At 43.2% G+C, this 16,376-nt stretch overlaps 2 protein-coding genes across 5 annotated transcripts in view; one reads left to right on the forward strand and one right to left on the reverse strand.

The window, feature by feature from the left end:
- Positions 1–1,396: 1,396 nt before the first annotated feature.
- On the reverse strand, positions 1,397–14,954 carry Akap4 (A-kinase anchoring protein 4). 3 transcript variants are annotated; one of them, XM_090326706.1, is made up of 6 exons: positions 14,835–14,954; positions 12,287–12,382; positions 9,007–9,057; positions 7,359–7,460; positions 2,300–4,375; positions 1,397–1,750 (listed from the first exon to the last, which is right to left on the reverse strand). In XM_090326706.1, the coding sequence occupies exons 2-6, from the start codon at positions 12,380–12,382 to the stop codon at positions 1,595–1,597; spliced, it is 2,481 nt and encodes an 826-aa protein (XP_090182832.1). In that variant the 5' UTR covers positions 14,835–14,954; the 3' UTR covers positions 1,397–1,594. The 3 variants fall into 3 exon arrangements, with proteins under 3 accessions (XP_090182832.1, XP_090182831.1, XP_090182833.1); XM_090326705.1 differs by lacking the exon at positions 14,835–14,954 and adding an exon at positions 13,739–13,893; XM_090326707.1 differs by lacking the exons at positions 7,359–7,460; positions 14,835–14,954 and adding an exon at positions 13,739–13,893.
- Positions 14,078–16,376, forward strand: part of Ccnb3 (cyclin B3) — a 69,746-nt gene continuing 67,447 nt past the window's right edge. The window contains exon 1 of one of the 2 annotated variants that reach the window (XM_090326704.1): positions 14,078–14,356. In XM_090326704.1, coding sequence (XP_090182830.1) covers positions 14,297–14,356 — 60 coding nt within the window. In that variant the 5' untranslated portion in view covers positions 14,078–14,296. The remainder of the gene's footprint in view (positions 14,357–16,376) is intronic. The other variant, XM_090326701.1, reaches the window with a different exon arrangement.

Below are 16,376 nucleotides of genomic sequence, written 5' to 3' on the forward strand. Positions count from 1 at the left end.
TATTTTCTTCCAGACTATTAGTAAATGAAATTTTATGAATTTAAGGATATGACTTGAATTACATTAAGGTGGATTTATTTATACTCTGGGGTAAGTCAGATTCCACGGTGGTTCTGGGTAGCATTTAGTGTGTGTGTGCCTATGGCAAGGCAGTGAATACCTGTAATAGATTTTCAACTCATTTGTAGTCTGAGATAGCTCATCTATTCTCTTGTCTGGGACTTGGTACCTAATGCTTTCACTCACTGGCTAGTATTTTTTGCTAGTCCTGGTTCTTGAACTCAGGGCCCAGGTGCTGTCCTTGAGTTTTTTTGCTTTTTTGCTCCCTATCCCCACTTGAGCCACAGCTGCACATCAGGCTTTTTTTGATGGCTGATTGGAAATAAGAGCCTCATAGTCTTTCCTTCCCAGACTGGCTTCAACTGTGATTATCAGATCTTAGTCTTCTTTCTGAGAAGCTAGGATTATAGACACGACCCTGTAACCTATACTAAGAAAGGTTTTGATATCTATGTTGTTGAAAAGAGAATTATCAGGTTGAGTATGTCATTCTGCCACAGATAGTAAAACACTAAATTGACTGAGAATTGAGATTTGGAAAAACCTGAGGGATTTGTACCTGTGTTAGAAACTGTGTCTTGATTCCTTAAAAAGTCTGACATTGGGCCAGAAGTGTAGCCTATTGGTAGAGTGCTTGCCTAGCATGCACGAAGCCCTGAGTTCTATTCCTTGATACCACATACACAGAAAAAGCCAGAAGTGGTGCTGTGCCCAAGTGATAGAGTGATTGCCTTGAGTAAAAAGTGTCCAAGGACAGTGCCCAGGTCCTGAGTTCAAGCCATAGGACTGGCAGCAAAAAATTAAATTCCAACAGTATTACTAGCCCTGGAACGTGAACTCATCTCCCTCTTTTTCCTCAGACAGATGTTTGCTCAAGAAAATAACAGGCTGGATGCTGATGTCCCATGCCTGAAAATTCTAGCTACTTATGAGGCTGAGATTGGAGAATATTGTTCAAAGCCAGCCCAGGGAGGAAAGTCCATGAGACTCTCTTTTGCCAATCCTCAGGCTTGAACTCAGGGCCTGAGTCCTAGTTCTCTGCCCCTTGAGCTACAGCACCATTTCCAGCATTTTCTGTGTATGTGGTACTGAGGAATCAAACCCAGGGCTTCATGCATGCTAGGCAAGCACTCTACCATGAGGCCACACTCCTAGCCCATCCATGAGACTCCTGTCTCCAATAAACTACTCAGAAAAGTCAAGAAGTGGTACTGTTGCTCAAGGGGTAGAGCACTAACCTTGAACAAAAAAAAAGCTCAAGGACATAGCTCAGGCCCAGAGTTCAACCCCCACAGGAGGGAGGGGGGAAGGAGGGAGAGAGAGAAAGAGAATGACATTTTTTTTAATTTTTTCTTTTTTTATTCACGATCTTGCCCAGCAGGGCACCCGGTATTTGAGCAGTGCAACTGCTCAGATGTATTGGGCAATACAATCGCAGTTTGCTTGATGGTAGCAGTGGCTCCAGCTGGGGTGAAATGCTGCTAAGGGTGTGGGGTGGGGAGGAGTAAGATGGAGAGGAGTTGGAGTTCTCAGCTTACAGGTTGGCCAGCAGCCAATCTAGAAGTTGTTTTCTAGCCATGTTGCCCACGGCTTCATCCAGTTGGCGTTCCTTAGCAAATTTCATGACCTCTTGAAGAAGATCTCCTACACTATAACCCTTCTCTGCTGCTTTTGCTGAAACTTCAGGAAGCTGTGGAAAGAGCAGTTATAGTTTGAGTTATCCAAGGCTTTTTAGAGGAAGAATCTATCCCCAACTTTGCCACCCTCTAGTCCCCCTGGTCTCAGTCTCTGTTGCCACCCATGATTCTAAAGGAGTAAAATGTGTCACAGATCCAGGAATGGATGGAATCCCTTTTTTTCCCTTAAGGCTTCTCTAGTGACATGGATCACAAATTCTTATGTTCACCAATACTTCTCACCAGGTGTTAAGGTCCTTAACTTAGTCCGTGCTGATTGCTATGTCAGGGTTTAGAGTTATTAAAAAAAAGTGTGAGATTGAGGATAGGCAGGATTACCTACATAGATTTGGTTCCTGAACTGAAAGAAACTTGGCTAAGTGATTTTTCTGGAATTCATCTAATGCAGAATACAATTGTGGGATATGTGTGGGATGTTTGTGTGGGGTGTGTGTGTGTGTGTGTGTGTGTGTGTGTGTGTGTGAATGTGAATGTGTGTGGGCTTGTATTGATCTTTCTAACCCCTATTCATTCTAATTCTTTTGCCTTGATCCATTGCTTACCTTCTCCAATTGTCCATCTTCATCTCCCATAAAATAGAGCATGGGCACATTGAACTGGGAGGCTGCAATCCATTGCAGGACAGCCTGGAGTTGTTTCTGCAAGTTGCTTGTTGAACACTGATTATTGACGATGACTTCTGGCCCACAAGCATTTTGATAGTTCTGTGACACCCCACCTTCATGGCATCTGGAACTACAGGCTTGTTCTTCTAGCTCAGCGAGGGCCCCATTATTGCTGTATTTAGCCATGATCAGGCATAATTTCATCACTGATTCTACTAGTTGATCTATAAATTGGCGGTTCATTTGTTTCATCCCACTGGCGAAATCCAAGTCTAGATTGTCTGGACACTCGTCTTTGTCTGTTTTCTTGGGGGTACAAGGTTTGCATGGTTTGGGTTCACAACGCTTCTCACCTTCACATAGTTCATCACAATTAAAGTTGCTCTCATTAAGAAGTTTCTGAATCAGGGACAGAACGATGTTTGACATGTCCATCTTCTGTGAATCCAGCTGTTGATTCTCTTTTGCAGATGTAGATGGTCCACAACCGCCACGAGTTTCAAGATGTTTCATTGAGAGTGATTTTGCACCTTGGCCATTTGCACACTTTTCATACTGGGTACTCTGGGCCATGTAGCCCATTGAGGAACCAGGGCACTCTTCCTCACATGGATCTTTTCCCTTAGCCTGGTGGGTCAGATGGTACTGAATCAGCATAAGGGCAGATACAATCAGGTCTTTAGCTAGTGAATCGGTGGAAGGGCTGATCTTCTCTCTTTTGTCCTCTTTATTAGGACATATTTTCGGAGGCAACTTGATGGGGCATCCTTGTTTCTGATTCCACATATTCAGGCTTTCCTTGAGGATATGTTCGCTGACTCTCTCAGCGCTGGTCAGCGACTTGCATGGGTCTGGTTTTGCTCTACATTTATCTTTTCCTTTCATCTCAGCTTTCATAGCTGAGAATTCAAGGCTCTGATTCTTGCACTTTGGATCATGTGTCCCAGCTTTTAAAGTTGCGTATGCTAGACTCTGAGACTTTGTCTCTTTTTTCTCACCAAGCAGAGCGCTGACCAGCCGCTTCAGCATTGCTTCCATGATATCGGCAGCGTTCTGTTTGCCATGATTGAAAAGATTCCTCTTGACAGCAGAAACAAAGTCTGAGTCAGTCATGAGGACACCAGTTATGTTATGCAGGTTCTTCATACAAGAATCAATCAGATCAGACACGATGTCTTTGGTGTGCTTTAACAATACCCTCTTTAGGACTACACAAGCTGGAATTGGTTTTCCAGAGCTGTGTACCTTCAGAGTTTTCATAACAGAGACCATCATGTCTGATGCCACTTGATTTGCATAAACCATAAGCCCTTTACTGATGGAATCCGCAAATTCTTTACTATCTCTCTGGCACATCTGCTTTTCTCCACTTTTATTCTTGTTGGATAATTCGCTGTACAGAAAGGTTTTCCGGCCACAGTCCCGTCCCTCCTCTCCAGGTCCACGCATTTCTGCGGATGTCAATTCTACAGCTTCGTGGGCCATTTCAGAAGCAATCTTGCTAACAGCACTTCTAGGACTTATTTTCCCTTTCTCTCCAGGAGGTGGAAATACTGAATGATGAAGGCATTTGTTTCCACCTTCTAATTTGTCCTTAATTTCTTTACGGGCCATCTGGATCACCAGAGAAGATAGCCGGTTGACATAAAAGGAAAGGTCATCCATAGAGCATTCTCCTTCAGAGGAATTACCTGCTCTCTGGCTGCTAGGAGATTTAGTTGCAGGATTTGAGGGACTTTGGTTATTATTGGTGTTTTTGGATGCTGTCATTTGAGATCCACTGCCTAAATAATCCATATTCAGTTGATCAGCATATACACTGTAGCAGTTTTCAGGGGTTGCACGAGAATATTCGCCTTCTGATTCTCCTACTTTATGTTTACAGCTAGAGGATGAGGGACTTAGAGCATGTTGAAAACCTAAGGCATACTTCTGGAGATCATTGAGAAGCCAATTCAGGACACAGAGGGGATCAGAGGGAGCTTGTTTGAATAGGCATACTGAACCCTCCGTCTAAAAAAGAGAAAAATACCTACACATAAGGGTTGGGTAGGTCAATTCTTTCCCTTATTTTATTTAAAAGATAGAGATATTTGAGTTTAGGGAATTTGTATGGGTCATAACATCCAATTTTATACATTAATGTTGGACATGGAGCTATGGCTCAAAATGAACTCAGCACCCAGGCCCTGAGATCATGCCCCACTACCAACAACAACAAAAAGTGTATATATAGTTTTTTACTTTACTGTATACAAGTGTTATCAGTGGGTTGAGTTCACATATGTGTTTGTCACAATGTGGCAAAAATATGTTAAACTAGCCAGGTGCTGGTAGCTCATGGCTGTAATCCTGGATACTCAGGAAGCTGAAATCTATGTATTGAAGCTTGCAGCCAGCCTACCAGGAAAGCCTGTAAGATTATTAACCTCCATTTAACTACCAAAAAGCTGGAAGTAGAGGCATGGCTCAAATGGTAGAGCTAAGGGATAGTGTCCAGGCGTTAAGTTCAAGCCCAAGTTCCTGTACAAGAAATGTAGTTTTGTGTACATGTGCATACCAGTATAGCAGTGTGTGTGTGTGTGTGTGTGTGTGTGTGTGTGTGTGTGTGTGTGTGTGTGTGGTGTGAACATATTTGCAAATGTGTCTATCTGTATTGTTGGTGTGTGAAAGAGTGCCATTCTGGGTATTCATGTGCATATGTATGACCAAGTATAATGAGGTGGAATAATGTGGTATTATATATGTGCATGCCTGCTGTGTAGGCTAACATGTGTATGTTAATATGCACCTTCTTTGTACATGTCTGTGAATGTCAAAATTTGGTTGTGTATGTCTCTGAGTATATAAATAAGAAAGTGTGGATTTGAGTAATCTCTTTACTTTATTCATCAAGACCTAATATATGGGTATATGGATATTGGTGATTATATAATGAATATGTATAATGAATATATCAATAAATTTTGTGTCAGTTTTTGCTACAACTTATGTCAGTGTTTAATGATTTGTATATCACTGTTGAATGTTGTGTCAATGTGCATCAGCGCATCCAACAAGTGTGTTAGTGAGTCTGTCACTGTAGGTTAAACTTTTTTGGTTGGTGGCGGGGTGGGCCTGGGCATTGGCCCTGAGCTCTTCAGCTCAAGGCTACCACCCTACCCCTTGAGCCACAGCCCCATTTACGGTTTTCTAGTGGTTAAATCCTCAGATCTCAGCCTAGTGAGTAGCTAGGATTATAGGCATGAGCCACACCTGGCTAAGTAAGCTTTTGTATATGCATGTTGGATTATTCTGTATGTCTATATAGGATTTGGTGAGATAAAACTAAATTTGTATGGTTACTGTGCTTTCATTAAGGCATGTGTGTGTTAATGTATGTGTGTGGTCTTATACATTGTATATGCGAATGTGACTATGTGTGTTTATGTGTGCTATATGTGAGCATGTCACCGTATCTGATGACTGTGTATATATATATACTTTTTTCAACCTGGGTCTTGAAATCAGGTCCTGAGCACTACTGTCCCTAAGATTTTCTGCTCAAGGCTGGCACTCTACCACTTGAGCCACAGCTCCACTTCTGGCTTTTTGGTTAATTGGAGATGAGTCTCATGGGTGATAAAGTCTCATGGACTTTCCTAGTTAGGCTGATTCCAAACATGGTCCTCAGATTTCAGCCTTCTGAGTAGGTAGGATTACAAGTGTGAGCCACCTGTGCTCTGGTACTATATCACTTTTAAATAGTATAAATTATAAATTTATAATTTATAAATTTATATATCATATAATAAATTATAAACTTAAATAGTATTATTGATGTGTTTTAATTTTCTGTATATGCTGCCATCTCTACCATTCCAATATTTATCTCTTTACACTTACATTTTGGAAACAAGGTCATCATGAGACCAACTTTTTACATATGGGCTTAAATTACAGTTAAGGTGATCTGTAATGGACTGATTAAAAAAATAAACACCAACTATATAGTGTATGCCTTTCTATAGATCCTTAAATGGAAACTGTAATTCTGGTCTGAATCGAATTCTTTTTGAGTTAATGTTGTATAACTTGTTGTTCTTCCTTGGGGAGGGTTATTGTCCTCATTTCAAATGTGTTTGGTGCCAGAAAGATATTAGTTATAACATAAAGACATAGAACAGTTGACTCCTCTGTACCACCTATGCCAGCCCCTCTAGGCTCCTGGGAATGTAAGTCTGCCTTCTTGTGTGGCCCTCCTCAAACCAAAAGGTTAAAAGAAAAGTTGAAACATACAGAAAAGAATGGATTTGGCATGTGACTTTGGCTTTCAAATCTGTTTGCTTCTAACTCAAAGCTGCTCTACAGCCTGAGTGATCCCTGAGACAAAAGAATAGGAACCAAGTACTTAAAATTTTCATTGTTATAGGTTCTCTCCATTCTATGTTCCTCTTCCTTCCTTTTCTAGATTTTTGGGCAATATAAAGCACACAACTCTATTATAAGATTACATCTTTGGGGCCGGAAGTGTAGCCTAGTACCTAGTGGTAGAGTGCTCGCCTTGCATGCACAAAACCTTGGGTTCAATTCCTCAGTATCACATACATAGAAAAAGCTGGAAGTGGCGTTGTGGCTCAAGTGGCAGAGTGCTAGCCTTGAATAAAAATATCCAAGGACAGTGCCCAGGCCATGAGTTCAAGCCCCACGACTGGCAAAAAAAAAAAAAAACCCACACACAAAAAATTACATCTTTGTTAGAATAAAGATTAGCAAGATTACATTTCGAGTGAGTACCTAGAAATAAGAAGAGGGCAGTCTGAGACACTGTGCCATGTTTTGAGTACCTAGGTTTTGAACTTACCGTACTTAGGTACCTGAATGTTGAACTCAGTTCTATGTTGTCTAGAATGTCATAATATACAAACTGATGACCTACACTGGATAGCCAGAGTCCTCAGACTCAATATTGGATCCCAGTAATTAGGAGTGGTAGAATCTCAGACACTAAGTCTACCTTAGATCGATCTTGTTTGTCAGTATCCTTGATCACGATAATTTCTTTTTCTTCCAGATTTTCTAAATTTAAGTCACCTTCTGCCCTGGAACCAGCAGCACCCTATGAAATTAAAGGGTTAATTTGTTTTTCTTTGGTTGTACTGTGGATTGAAGTCTAAAACAGAGCTTTAGACTTTCCTGTCTGGGCTGACTTTGAACCTCGATATTTATTTTGTTGTTTTTGTCAGCCCTGGCATTGACAAACTCAGACCCTGGGCACTTTCCTTGGATACTTTTTTTTGCCAGTCCTGGGCCTTGAATTCAGCACATGGGCACTGTCTTTGGGCTTTCTCAAGGCTGGAGCTCTACCACTCGAGCCACAGCACCATTTCTGTTTTTTTTCTATGTATGTAGTACTGAGGAATTGAACCCGGGTTTTCATGCATGGTAGGCAAGCAATCTGCCACTATGCTTAACTCCTGGTCCCCTTGGACACTTTTTGTTCAAGGCTAGTGTTCTACGACTTTAGCGACAGCACCACTTCCGGCTTTTTCTGTGTATGTAGTACCAAGGAATTGAACCCAGGACTTTGTGTGCTTTGCAAGCACTCTATACTTGGCCACATTCCAGGCCCTGAATCTCCATCTTTAGATCTCAACCTCCTGAGTAGCTACCAATGGGGTGAGCTACTGATGTCCAGCTTAAGGGTAGATTCTCGTGAACAGATGTTTGTTGAGGATTTAGATCATGAATGTCATGTCTATTACCCTTTTTTCTGCACAAGCAGTAGGCTTGTAATACTAGTCTTTGAAAAAAGAAATTCCTTCTATGAATTATTAGTCTCAGGATACTTACAAAATCATCGATCCCAAGACCCATACCCACTCAGTCACAACTCTTAGATAGGGTGTGTATGTATGTGTGTGTGTGTGTGTGTGTGTGTGTGTGTGTGTGTGTGTGTGCTTAGCCAGTCCTGGAGTTTGAACTCAGGGCCTGGGCACTGTCCTTGGGCTTTCTCAAGGCTAGCACCCTACCCTTGAGCCACACACCACTTCCAGCTTTTTCTTTGTATGTGATACTGAGGAATAGAACCCAAAACTTCTTGCATGCTAGGCGAGCACTCTACCACTAGACCATGCTCCTGGCCCATAAGTTAAAATTTAATTTTTTTCTCACATGCTATCTTCCATGCTTTACTTTAATCTAACCCACTGTTTAAGTGGCTTCTGAAATGAGATTTGGTATCAAGTGTGACAATAGGCTACGCACTATTGACTCATGCCTGTAATCCTCGGTATATAGGAGGCTGAGCTCTGAATACAGTTCCAAAGCAGCCCAGGCAGGAAAGAACATGCCACTTTAATCTCCAATTAACCACCAAAAAGCTACAAGTGGAGTTGTGGCTCAAGTAGTAGAGCACTAGCCTTGAGTGAGTAAGCCAAGGCACATTGTCCATGCTTTGAACTCAAGCCCTGATACAGAAAAATGCCATAAGAATGAAAAGACATTCAGAACCAGGGACTCTAAGTTCCTAAAAATAGTGTCATTCTTCCTTGAGTTTCCTCCACCTTTCTATCCTTTGCCACAACCTTCCCCTTTCCTTATACTTCATTGATCATCTTCAGAAGTTTCCCAATTCCATTCAACTCTGAGCAGAAAATACATACCTTGGAATCTTTATCTTCCACATTCAAGGTGGATACATCCACGAAGCATATCTGCATCAAATTAGGAGGGTGAATTTATATTAAACTTCAGAGAAAGCCCATCATTTCTCCTTTTGGAGGTGATAATGCCACTTACCTCATAGAATTCTTGTGATGATTGATAGCATTTGTAAAATTTTTTGCAGAATGTGACATGTGCAAGTATTTAATAAATATTAATATTGGGAGTATTAATAAGACAAACAGAATCATAACATGGCTGTATTTCATAAATGTGAGCCCCAACCTGAAGAAGAAAGGTCCAAAAAATATCCGCATGTTGTGAACCCTGAGAAGTGATGTGTCTTGCCTAAGGAACATAAACTCAGCTTGTATTGGAACTTAACTTATTGAGAAACAATATGTCTACTTTTTTCCCCTCTTGCCAGTGCTGGGGCTTGAACTCAGGACCTGGGCACTATTCCTGAGGTTCTTTTACTCAAAGCTAGCACTCTACCACTTCAACCACAGTGCTACTTCTTGCTTTTTCTGAGTAGTATATTGGAGATAAGAGTCTTATGGGCTTTTCTGCCTGAGCTAGCTTCAAAACATAGTCCTCAAATCTCAGCCTCCTGAGTAGCTAAGATTATAGGAATGAGCCCAGATAATATGTAATATGCAAATAGGATTTTTTGGCCATAGGGGTGTGTCTCAAGTGGTAGAGTGCCTGCTTATTAGTAAATGTAGTTCTGACCCCACTACCAAAAATGATATTACCAAAAATCTTTTGATAGCACAGGAAGGAATACCTGTGCTTAATCGGTATATTGTCCTAGAATATCAATCTAGTGGATATTATGGATAGTGATGACTATTTTTAAGATGTAAATCAATTTTAAAAACATTGAAAAATACCCATAAAATAGTTAATAGTATGGATGGTATTTTAACATGCTAAAAATGTGAACTTTGGGAACCAGAACTATGAAGTATGTGAAGTATATTTTGCTATCCTCAGGGGTACTAGTGTAACTTACTTGTAGCTAGACATTAGGCAGGTAACTAGGCAACAGCTTCCTATCTTCCCAAAGACCCCTCCTTTTGCTTGGGTCTCTACATTCTGTCAGGCCTCCCCCCTCCCCTGAAGTCCCGCCTTTCTCTCACCCCCCCTCCCTCCCTTCAGGCCCCTTCTTTCCACTCTGGCCCCTTCCTTTCTCCTCAGACCACTCCTTTCTTCTCAGGCCCCTCACTCCTCTAAGGCCCCTTTCCCACTCTTCAAGTCTCTCCCTCCCCTCAGGCTCCTCCCTTCACTTAGAACACCCCCCCTTTTTTTTCTGTTCAAGCCCCTCATTTCCCTAAGGCTTCTCCTTTTCTCTAAGCCTCTTCCTCCCCTCAGCATTCTCTCTCCCCTCAGGCCCGGTCTTCTCTTCAGGGCCTTTATCTCAAACCTTTTACAGGCCCTCCCTTCCCTCAGACCCCTACTTCTCAAGCAGGGGAGCCCTCCCTTCCCTCAGAACCCTCCCTCCCCACCTTCCTTCTGGACTGTCCCTCATCTCCCAGCCCATTCTTACCTTAGGACCTCCCTTCAGTCTCCTTTCTCTTCAGGCCCTCCTCTCCCACAAATTCCTCCTTTCCCTAAGACTCCTTCCCTTCTCTGAGGCCCCCTCCCTCACCTCAAGCTCCTCACTTCCTTCAGGCCCCTAGGTCCTCTAGACCTCTCCTACATTTTTGTTAGGCCCCTTCCCTTATCTCAAGCTGCTACCACCTCTCAGACCCTACCTTTCTAAAGATGCCCTCCCTTTCTCCTCCCAGGCCTCTTCCCTTATCTCAAACTGCTGCTCCCTACCCTTGGACTCTTTCTCTCTCTTCAAGCTTCTCTTTCCCTCATGTTCCTCCTACAGAGAGGGCCCTCCCCCTCAGGCCCTTCCTCAGGCCCTCCCCTCACCCTTGGCCCCTCCTTACCTTAGGCCCCACCTCTCAGGCCCCGCCCTTCCCTCAGAATCCTTCATACCATAAGCCCTGCTTCTCCCTTCAAACCCACCCCTCTCCTCAGGCTCCTCCCACCTTAGAACCCTCTCACCTCCATCCCCTCCCTCTCCCTAGGCTCCTCCTTACCTTAGGACCCACCCCTCACGCCCCAAAACTTGCACCCCTCCCTCCCCTCAAGCTTCCCTTTTCAGTCCTCACCCTCCCTTAGACCCCTACCTTCCCTCAGGCACCTCTTCCCTCCAGACCTTTCCCAAGTCCCCTGGTCCCCCCCTCCTTACCTTAGGCCCCACCCCTTAGGCCCTACCTTCCCTCAGGATCCTCCAGAACTGGAGCCTCTTTCCCTCCCCTCAAGTTTATCTTTTCCTTCAGGCCCCTCCTTCTCCTTTAGACCCCTTCCTCTCCTCAGGCCCCTTCTCTCCCTTAGACCACTACCTTCCCACAAGCTCCTCTTCCCTCAGGCTTTCCCTCACCCTAGGCAGGCTTCCTTTCCTTAGTCCCCACCCCTCAGGCCGCAACCTTCCCTTGGATCTTCTATACCTTAAGCCCCTCCCTTCCCTCACGCCCTTACAAGCCCCATTCCTCTGTCCCCTTCCCACACTCAAGCACCCCCCCCAAAGGCACCTCCCTCTCCCTAGCCCCTTCTTACCTTAGTCTCCTGCTGAGGCTGCTCCTTCCCTTCAGGCCTCTCCCTCTCAGGTTCTACCCTTCCCTCAGGCCCCTGGCCTTTCTTTAGGCTCCTCCCTTGCCTTAGGCCCTTCTCTTTGCTTCGGCCCCTCCCTTCCCTCGGGCTCATCCCCTCCCTGTAGCCCCTCCCTCCTCTCAAGTCCCTCTTCCCTCGGGCCCCGCCCTTCTCTAAGGCCCCGCCCTTCTCTAAGGCCCCGCCCTTCCCTCAGGTCTCTCCCTTCTCTCAAGCCCTCTCTTTACCCCTCCGTTCCCTCAGAACCCTCCTTTTTCCTCAGGCCCCTCCCTTCCCTAGGGCCCCGCCCTCCTCCCGCCTCTCTTCTCTCAGGCCCCGCCCTTTTCGCAGGTCCCCTCATGCTCCTCCCTCCTCTCACTCCCTCCCTCCCGTGAGGCCCCTCCCCTCGTGCACCTCTCTTGGGTCACTCTTGAATGTCCCCTCCCCAACTCCATTACATCATTCCTCACTTTGCCCCGCCCCTGATTCATCCCTGTGTGATGTATATCTGTGCTGGTCCCTGGTGCTTGGAGAGGTCACTGTATTGGCCTCCATGAATTTATCTTGAACCCCAGTATTTCTGTATTAATAAACCAATTTTATCTGCTCCTTGGTAGGCAGTGGTATAGTACTTACCACTTTTCGTTCTTGATCTTGTTGTCCTTTTGGGCTGTAAAGATCAACCTTGCAAACGCCCCTGCGACTATGTAGCCAATCAATATCATCAGACATCTGCAGAGAGGAAAACTCTGAAATAGTTATCTGTGGTTTATAGGAACTATAGGGAAAGGTGTGAGCAGCAGGGAAGGACACTCTTGAAACATTTGAAGTTGAGGCAGGCATCGAATTATTGAAACTTTTACCAAAATTTATGGCTTTTCATTTAGACTTACCACACCAAGCATTTGGATCCATGGGAGTATCTCACTGACTTGAGAGAACACCAGTTAGGAAAAGTGGTAGACTGGGAAGAAATTAAAAAGACTTTGGGGATTACATTTAGTGATTCACTTCTACTCAGTTCCATATCAAAATCCTTACCCACTACCTTTCCTTACCCACTCGAGTAAAGAGCTCACATTACCCCTTTAATTGTAGTTAAATGCAGTTCAATTAGTCTCATTAAATTAGACTAAAACTAGAGCAAATAGCACTAAAATTAATATTACTAGAGTAAATTAACCCTCTCCCAACACAAAAGGAGGTTCTGAATTTCAAGAAAAATTCAACCCAGCAGTCATACATCTACCACCAAGAGATAATTAGCTGAGGAAATGTCTAGCCTTGATTCCCAAGAAAGCAAAAAAAAAAAAAAAATAGATCTGACAACTTCTTTCGGCCTCTCTGCCTCCTCCCAACTTCATCTGGAGCTAAAAGTAAAAAGAAGCTAGTAAAGGGGTTTTGCTATGTATGACCAATTAAGGACTAAATAGACTTGTTTTGGTATCTGGGGCTTAAATTTGATCTCTGTAGAAATTAACAAGAAAACCCCTTTTTCCCACTCAAGAGAGCTGTTGAATTCCAACCCCTATATATTCTATTCCCCCTAACTTTCCTCAAAATTTACATCTCATTTTCCTTTAGTGTTCAAAAGGGTCTCATGTTTTCTTCTTCCTTTCCAATTCTCTCCCTCAGTTGCCTTTCACTCCCCCTCCTTTCATCCTCCTACCCCTCCCTCTGACTCCTCCTTTCCCTCCCTGCTCTTTGTTCTTTTTCTGTTCCCCTCTTCCTTCTCTTCTTTCTCTTTCATTCATCCCTTTTTTCTCTTTTTCTCACTTCTATTATGAAAGTTTCATAAGTTATCCCCTAATGACTTTTTTTTCTCATAACACTACATTCCCTTACTACCTACCTGGCTGACCCCAAGATGTTTTGGACTTTCCCTTCTAGAATCTCTATGAAAAAAATCTTTAAAAAGTTGTACAAAAAGTCTTCCTATTCCTTCAAATGAAGAGTTATCCTTTTTAAAAAAGAATAAACACTAGCATAGAGAAAGAGGGAGCAGTGAGGTTCCTTCAGTGATTTGAATCCAATCTCAATTCAAATCTTAAAAAAACCTATAAAATATAAAATGTATCAACTCATTACCTTGATAATGAAGTTGTTTAGGTCTTTTGGCAGAAATTGTGCCACCCAGAAGGGAGATGTGCCCCTTTAGATGGAACTGGGCTGTGCCAAGTTCTTGGGCACCTGTAGCTGGCTTCCACCCCTGGCAGCTGTTGGGCCAGACTGAGGTGCCAGGCTGATATCTGCTGGCTTTAACCCTGGGGTATGTCATGGGGTTTATTTGGTCACAATGTCGATGCTATAGCAACCTGAGCCAAGGTGTGGCATGCTGGAAAATTCAGTAACCTTTTCATATCTAAAGCACAACAGGCTGCCTGCTTAAGACACATTTTTCACACTATGTTTAGATATGTACAAACATTCCACAATTCAGAATCTTTCAAAATCATTCACCCCTGTTCTAGACCTCAAGGAAAATCTAATTGCATCAATAACCACTTTGGTGGAGAACTATATTTTTCACATTCAGACTTCCCACCAGTCCTTTATCAATGAAAGTATTTGTTTTACATTTTAGATTATTTCTCTTTGAATTTCTCAGGGTTATGTGACATTTTACATTGGAACCCAAGATACCAAATGCCCGTATACTGGAGGCAGACACAAGAGGATTATGGTTCAAGTCCAGCCAGGGAAAAGGTGAGAGTCTATCTCAAAAACAAGCTGAGTGTGGTGGTTCATGCCTGGGATCTTAGCTACTCTGGAGGTAGAGTTAGTATGATCATAGTCTGATGATGGCCTGGGCAAAAGTGTGAGATATTGTCTGAAAAAAAAAGCAAACTAAAAGTAAAAGAGCTGGGGCATGGTCCAAGAAGTACAGCAGAGCATGAGGCCCTGAGTTCAATCCCCAGTACCTCTTCCCCAACAGATATCCCCCTCTCTTTTTGCAAGTCCTGGGGCTTGAATTCAGAGGCTGGGCACTGTCCTTGGGCCTTCTCAAGGTTAGCATTCTTCTACTTGAGCCACAGTGCCACTTCCCACTTTTTCTGTTTATGTGGTACCCAGGAATGGAACCCAGGGCTTCCTTCATGTTAGGCATGCGCTCTACCACTAGGCCATGCTCCTGGACCCAAAATACCTCTTTAACTGGTAAAAAGAAGTCATAAAATGTGTCTACCTTTGAAGTTTCACAGAGAGAAATGATCTTTAGATGGTGTTTTCTGGTGATAAGGATGTTATGATGACCCAGCTTGCCTCAAGATGTTAGTTAGGTCTTTCCTCAACTCTCCATACTCTCCTAAAGCCTTAACTGCAAGATGATACTTGATTTTCAACTTCGTGACATCACTGTCTCTATAGAGCATAGTGACAGCATAAAGTTTTGGTTTTTACACTTCTAGTTCATTTAAGCGTTCTGGAAAGCTCTGACCTTTACCAGGAAACTTAATGTATCCAGAGAAAGGCTGATCCTGTTGGGACAGGGTCATGAGAAGACTTAAGCCGTTTTACTCTTTCCCATTCTTCCTATTGCTGTTGGTTGGTTACAGTCTTTTTTGAAGAATTATGCATTACACTTTGGGATTTCTTCTATTTAAGTTAAAAATATTAGTAAACATCAAATGGCTCTTCTTTATTCAGGTCACACTTTTTTTTCTCCTCATCCTTTCTCTATGTTTCCACTTTCACTTCATGTATGTGAATGAATACATCTTCACTCAAAAGATGTATCCCTTAAATATGTATCCCTTAAATATGATCCCTTAAATAATAGAGATTCATATTCTTGGTCCTATCTTCAATTCCCTACTACACATTTTTGACAGTCTTGGGGCTTAAACTCAGGGCCTGACCACCATCCTTGGGCTTTCTCAAGGCTGGAGCTCTACCACTTGAGCCACAGCACCACTTCCAGCTTTTTCTATGTATATGGTACCAAGGAATTCAACCTGGGTTTCTGTGCATGCTAGGTAAGCACTAGGCCAAACTCTTGGCTCTATTTTTTGCCAGTCCTGGGGCTTGTACTCAGGGCCTTAGCACTGTCCTTGGACTTTCTCAAGGCTGGAGTCACAGTACCACTTCTGGATTTTTCTATGTATATGGTACGAGGAATTGAACCCAGGGCTTTGTGCATGTTAGGCAAGCACTCTACCACTAGGCCAAACTCCAGGCCTTCCCTACTACTCTTGAAATTTCATCTCTTAGTACTGCTAGCTCATGATGTCAGAGAGAAACATAGCTGATAATTTGTTAATGGTAGTAAGACAGATTCTGTTTAAGCTACCACATGAAGGAGAGGGAGAGGGAGAGGGAGAGGGAGAGGGAGAGGGAGAGGGAGAGGGAGGGAGAGAGAGAGAGAGAGAGAGAGAGAGAGAGAGAGAGAGAGAGAGAGAGAGAGAGAGAGAGAGAGAGAGAGAGAGAGAGAGATTGATTTTGGATGACCAAAGCTCAGTGCTTAACACCATTGAAACAAAAGGCAGGATGTGCTGATAGAAAAATACCAAGGTATTTAGTGAAATTGATTAGGGTATTTGTTCAAAGTGATTACAGTATCTGTGTGTTTGCTAACTGGTGATGATCAATTGGATTCTTACTCTCCCACAGAGGTTAGATTTAGGACACATGGACCTAATCTTTCTTAATGATTACCCTTCAAAGGTATGGTTTCCAGTTTCTTGAAAAATATGCTCCAGGGTTATAGATGATAATATTTCAAAGAGAC

The sequence above is a fragment of the Megascapheus bottae genome, chromosome X (assembly GCF_031878675.1).
Source record: "Megascapheus bottae isolate mThoBot1 chromosome X, mThoBot2.hap1, whole genome shotgun sequence".
In the NCBI taxonomy this organism is placed as follows: Eukaryota; Metazoa; Chordata; class Mammalia; order Rodentia; family Geomyidae; genus Megascapheus; species Megascapheus bottae.

Bases quoted from the DNA above. Each gene is read 5' to 3' on its own strand.
- Akap4 (XM_090326706.1), bottom strand. From the start codon at position 12,382: ATGTCTGATGATATTGATTGGCTACATAGTCGCAGGGGCGTTTGCAAG. The intron at 9,058-12,286 runs GTAAGTACTATA...AATTTGATGCAG, and splicing joins AAGATCAAGAACGAAAAGTG to ATATGCTTCGTGGATGTATC. The intron at 4,376-7,358 runs GTAGACTTAGTG...TCTCTTTTTTAG, and splicing joins ACAAACAAGATCGATCTAAG to ACGGAGGGTTCAGTATGCCT.